The sequence below is a fragment of the Centruroides vittatus genome, unplaced genomic scaffold (assembly GCF_030686945.1).
Source record: "Centruroides vittatus isolate TY-2023 unplaced genomic scaffold, ASM3068694v2 contig_9, whole genome shotgun sequence".
NCBI lineage: Eukaryota > Metazoa > Arthropoda > Arachnida > Scorpiones > Buthidae > Centruroides > Centruroides vittatus.
Window position 1 is genome coordinate 318,049 of NW_027122589.1, and position 6,142 is coordinate 324,190.

Consider the following 6,142-nt stretch of genomic DNA (forward strand, 5'->3'; position numbering starts at 1 on the left):
ATTATGTGATTAAATATGACATGAACTAGATACATTCGTTAACAAAGTTTCATTTGTTATTAAATTTGAATTTATAAACGTCAAAATATAAAATTTTTTTAAAATATTCACTTGTGTTTAAACATTATATAATAGTTGTTACGTGAATTTAAACCAAATTTGGAAAAATATACATATTGTAATATTTCAGTTGGTCCGAAGCTTAGCTTACTATTGTAAAGGTTAAATTTCTGTTTTATTTAAAGACTTAATTGCTTATAAACTTTACAAAAATTGTTCAATACAACGCTTTGACGTGTAAACTTTTGGGCAACCGTGTATATTTCGACTCTGGAGATATATACATTGTATTAGAAATTTTAATATAAATATTAATATAAAAATATTTTAATTGCTGTAAAAGTTATAAATTTATATTAAATGTATACCATAATTTTAATATTTCTGATTGAAGAAGTGGCTTTTTATATTTAAAAATTGAGCGATCTCTGGTAGTTTTATTCAAATCACTACATTTATGTAAACGATAATGTTGTAATTTAGCAATTTTTGGATTGACTACGAGAGTTCTCCAAGATTTTATAGAATCAAACGTAAAATGTATTCCTGGTGATTCAATACCAATAGGACGTACTATTGCTTTACTTCTTTGGTATGCTTTCCATATTAATGTCTCTCTTCTAGTTTTCTTTAAAGTTAAAAGCGGAATTCTTAATTTTAAACTTATAGGGTCATCAGGATATTCTACACAAAAAAATGTCTGTCTAAATATAAACGTTCCACAGTTTTTACAACGACGATTGATAATGTCTTGCAAAATTTCTTGTAAAGAAGTTTTTCGTTGTGGTACGATGAATTCGTCCACATCAACAATGAGAGCGTATTGATGAGTCCTCGCGTGACGATACACGCAATCTGCAATGGCTGCTAATTGGCCCAACTGCCAAGTATCTATAACATTTTTTGGCAGAAACCACGGCAGTAAATGGATTTGGATTCCATTCTTAGACAGAAAGTTTAGAAATTGTTTAAGCGAATTTTCAGTTTGATAATCATAAAAAACAAAACTATTCGCTCCTAATATACGATAATAAGCTATAAATTCTGCTATTTTAATATTATTATTTGAAAAAGCACCAAAAAACGGTCTTACGCAAACGACCGTATTATTTAGCCATTCATTCTTATCATTTGGAGGTTGAATAATGTGAACTTTCAACCAATGAATTACGTCGTTTCCAGGTTTTATAAGAGCAACGTGAGAGGGTTTTTGATCAACTTTACAACGGAAAAATGCTGCTGTGTGTTGTTTTAAATGACTTTCGTGCATTGTCTGATATGAAACTGAAGTATTAGTAATTATGGTTTGGTTATAACGTAATAAACATCTTAAATAAGAAATATTCATCTTTTTAAGGAGTCCAATTCCAATTATTTTAACGAAAGGTGGATTCATTCTATGTTCCCAAAAGGCCGAATAAACGTAAACATTTGAATCTATATAGTGCCAATTCTCCAATGGCATGTATTCACTAATATTCGGTTTCTTAATTTCGAAATTTATCAATGCTTTGGAAACAAATACAAAATATATAATATTAATAATAATTATTAAAATAAGTATTGGTGTTGTAATGGAAATTTTCGTCTTCATCGTTCTTTGCTGGTAATAACTGAAAAAAAAAAATATATATATATTTATAATATATAATTTTTTAATATATATATATATTATTTAAACATTTTGTAATCTTCTGAATAATACAGGGTTAAAATCAAAATGATTTCGACATCTTTGATATTTTATTTCAAATTTGCTACTCAGTTTATGCGACAAAAATAGTTTTTAACAGCAACTTTAACAGTTAGTTTTTAAAAAATCCAGTCATAAATTTGGCAATGTGGATTATGGTTCTCCTACATTTTTATTGTAACACGAGCTTCATTATGAGTAGGTAATTATTTTTGAATTCATTTTCATTATAACATGAACAAATCTTTTAAAACGGATGCTAAAGTCAGATTTCCTCGTACAGAAATCCTAGATTTTCCTTCAAATAGATTTTACGTGGCAATGCGATAATCAAACTTAAGCACATTTATCTCAACTTACTTTCGTCGATGTGGGCTTTAGCTTGCGTGCATTTTCTCTAAACCCAGCAAAGTGACAAATAATTAGGCACAAATACCAAATTCTTAGGCTAGAAATCCCAACAAACACATCTTATAAAGTATATGGTTAATTTGAAATAAAATATAAATTTGTTGACATCATTTTTTAATTATCCCTGCACTGAACTCAATTATAAATTGCTTATTTAAACATTTCATTTATAAAAATTTCAATTATCTTAAAAAATATATAAAGTAAATATATACAGTATATATATTGTTAATATGATGCATCTGGGGTAAATGTGAGAAAAGAGGGATGAATGAATGCTTCCAATGATATTACATAGATGTTTTCTTCATAGATAGGGTGACCTTCGTCCCCGGTTTCCGAGGACAGTCCCTGTTTTTGATCCTCTGTCCCCAGTAAGAAAGCGTACCCGGTTCGTCATCGTAAATAGATCTTGTTCTCGTTTGTCTCTGTGTTTTCGTTTCTTTGTGGTTACTGTAATATCGTCGCTGTCACAGTTTTTCCCAAGAGGACGTGTCAAATGTCTTCAACGTTGCCATGTGATTTTTTAATGAAATAACCAATTTTTTGAGGAAATGTCAAAAAGGAGCCAAATTTTGAAACGAGGACAAAAAGTATAGATAAAAAAGCGTCAAAAGTAAATACAGTCGACTCCGCATAAGTCGACACCCCAAGGGGAAGTGGAAATGGTCGAGTTATCCGATGTGACGACTAAAGCAAAGTTGGAAAAAAACCACAAAACTACAATAAATAAAATACAGTAGTGCGTTATACAGTAGTATAGGCTTACAATACATTGTGTCCTCCATTTACAATTACTCTGTACATGAAAAACTGAAAAATTCGTTTAGTGTTATTTGTTTTGAGCACTTAACTATCTCGACTTTCTTTTTCACGATCACGAACGCCTTGAAAACATCATCTTCGCAATTGCCAATTGTTGGCAATTAACGTCTAAGGATTCTTAATGCCTTTGGCATGAGAAAATGCAAAATTGGATTCTGGTGTGACGTTGATGTAGATTGTATATTCTCTTTTTGTTTATCTGTTATTATTTTATACATAAAAATGCATAAAATGTTAAGCATTTTATTAATATGTACATATATATATATATATTAATAATATTAATATATTATTATATTATTAAATATATTAATTATATATTAATAAATAAATCGAGTCCCCCTCCTGAAAAAAAAAATGAGTTCGCACCACACGTGCGGAGTGAATTCATTTTTTCAGGAGGGGTGGCGACTTATAGGAGTGTGGGACAGCAAAAGTACGTCGACTTATCCAGTGGTGACGAGTTAAACGGTGTCGAGTAAACCGGAGTTTTTTAACGTTAATGTCTATGTAAGTCGGCCGAAACCACAGAAAAGTGACTACTTAACCGATGGTGTCGAGTTATCCGGGTGTCGACTTATGAGTACTCGACTATAGCTATAATCAGAGACAACCGTACATTGGGGCATGTATCCCCCTTTGTCCACTGGTCTCCCTTTTCTTAATCCCCAATGGATCTCTAAAGTTTCATTTCATTTTTAAATTAGTAGCGAGGTTGCGGCCGAAGTTTTCAACGCGAAAACGTGAACGTCGGACGTCGGTGAAATCATGCTCGACGTTCCAAACGCCAGTGTCAAACTTCTAGGCTTACAGGAGGGCGGCGCTGAACGTCCGACGTTCACATTTTTGCGTTGAAAACTTCGGCCGCAACCTCGCTAGTCACTCATTTTTATTACAGAAAACTTTTCACTGACGCCAAAATTAAAATTAAAATATTTGTTATTAGCCGAAAATTTGTTCTAGCGGGTCGTGATTGTTCGGTCGAGTATCACCGTGTTTGATTAACGCGGATTTTGATATACGCAGTAGCATCGAGGGATTAATTAACTGCGTTAATCAAGATATATATATATATGTTACCGGCAAAACCCGATTTTACGCCAAACTAGTTTTGCCTAGGCCAAACTAGTTTGGCGTAAGCGTGTCAGGCCAAACTAGTTTAGAATTATTATTCAAGCCTATTAATGGTTAAATATATTAATGATTAATTTAAGTTCATCATAAAACACAAATAAGTTCATTTTTAATTTTAGTTTAATTTTAAAAATTATTTTTATTATTTCGTTTGAATTTTTGAAAATATTTTCAAAAGTTAATTACCTTTACAAGTGCATGGCTTAATAAATAAATAAATAAAAATACAAATTGATAAGTACTGATTAGCTTATTTTTATTTTACAGTTTTGTACAAGTGTTGTGTCACTTCTAATCAATACCGTTTTTGGTTAATGTTACTCTAGGTATCGAAGATGGCGGCTCGTCTCCGATTTCAGCGATCAGAAGACAGGAAACAGTGAGGACGCACGTTCTAACCTAACCTAACTTATTCTAATAATTTTGTTGCTAATAATTATGGTAATTTATTAGAATAGGATAGGTTAGGTTAGAACGCACGTCTCCACTGTTTTCTGTCTTCTGATTGCTGGACTCGGAGACGAGCTTCCACCTTCGATACGTAGGGTAACATTAACCCCGTTTTTTATAATTAAGTAGACTATGTTTGAATAAATATTGTTCATCTAATTGATTGCTTTTTAATTTGATTTTAATCATTAATATACTTGAATAATAATTCTAAACTAGTTTGGCCTGACACGCTTACGCCAAACTAGTTTGGCGTAAAATCGGGTTTTGCCGGTAACATATATATATATATAAGGCCTTTTTATAGCAAGTATTTATACATGTAGGCTGCTACTGTGTACCCTAAAAAGTGAAGATTGACATGTCCCTGGATTTTCGAAAAATATCTGATACATTCAAGAATCGAATCCAGGCAACAAATCTCGGGAATTTTTCAAAGATGGTCAGTCCGGAGACCGGACTAACTACCTGCCCGGCGTCCCTATCTTACCACCTAACTGGGTATGGGAAAAAACTCTCTTAGTACCCACAGGGAAGAAAGACTTTAAAAAGGGGGGAAACTGAAAATACACAAACAAATTGAGATCTCAGCAGGGTCATTTGGCTCAAGTTCGAACATAGAACACCATAATTTAATATTGTATGTAAAAAATATAATATAAATTAAAATTTCTTTTAATTATTGATGAAAAGTCTGCTTTTATTTGTTTTATTGATTTCATTTATATTTATGTATGACTCAGAGAGGAGTATAGAACTACATTTGTGAATGGCCAAGACCCTACTTCACTCATGTCATTTATATATTATTTAAATTACAAAATAGTTTTTATGAATTTAAATATTATAAGTGGTACTACATGAATGGTCACAATGGTTATTTTAAGTCGAAGTGCTTTAGATTCCTTGTCCCCCCACCTGTATAATGCTGCATTAATAATTAAAAATTCATTTTACTTATTTTTAAACGAAACATTTATACATAATTATTTTTATTTTTATCTTTAGAATTTGAAGTAAAGTCACGATTTAAAACATTTTAAATTAATTCTAAGAAGGATTTTTAAAAAAAATTATTGATTTATTCATGAATTCTGGGAAAGTTTTAAAACTGAATTTAAATAAATTATGAGTTAATAAACCAAAATTATATTTTAAAATATTAAAACATCATAAAATTAAAACAATTATTGTTTCTATTATTATAAAGTGCTGTATATAAATTTAATAATACAGTAAGTAAGCTAACTTGCCCGTATCTACAGATGTAATATGTTTTTTCTCTCGAAAATCAATAAAATATAAGATTAGAGCTTTAGATATATTATCGAAGCAGAAAGATTTAAGCTAGTCCGAGTCCAAATACATTTTCCTGAGATTTTAATGTTATTTTATATGTTAAACTTGATTTGTACGATAGGACTTATGTTTTATGCTTGTTTATTTATTCAAAGTTCAACACTCTGTTATAATGAAATATATTTTAGATATTTTTCAGCAGAGATTTAATATTCTTAATGAGAAAAATTGTTTTTATAAAAGTAGCATATAACTAATAATTAATACTAT

The 6,142-nt window shown here is 30.5% G+C and overlaps 1 protein-coding gene across 1 annotated transcript; it reads right to left on the reverse strand.

The window, feature by feature from the left end:
- Nucleotides 1-307: 307 nt before the first annotated feature.
- On the reverse strand, nucleotides 308-1,667 carry LOC136983960 (uncharacterized). Its single transcript, XM_067280856.1, has one exon. It carries the CDS (start codon nucleotides 1,652-1,654, stop codon nucleotides 404-406), a length of 1,251 nt encoding a protein of 416 aa, XP_067136957.1. The 5' UTR covers nucleotides 1,655-1,667; the 3' UTR covers nucleotides 308-403.
- Between the last annotated feature and the right edge of the window lie 4,475 nt (nucleotides 1,668-6,142).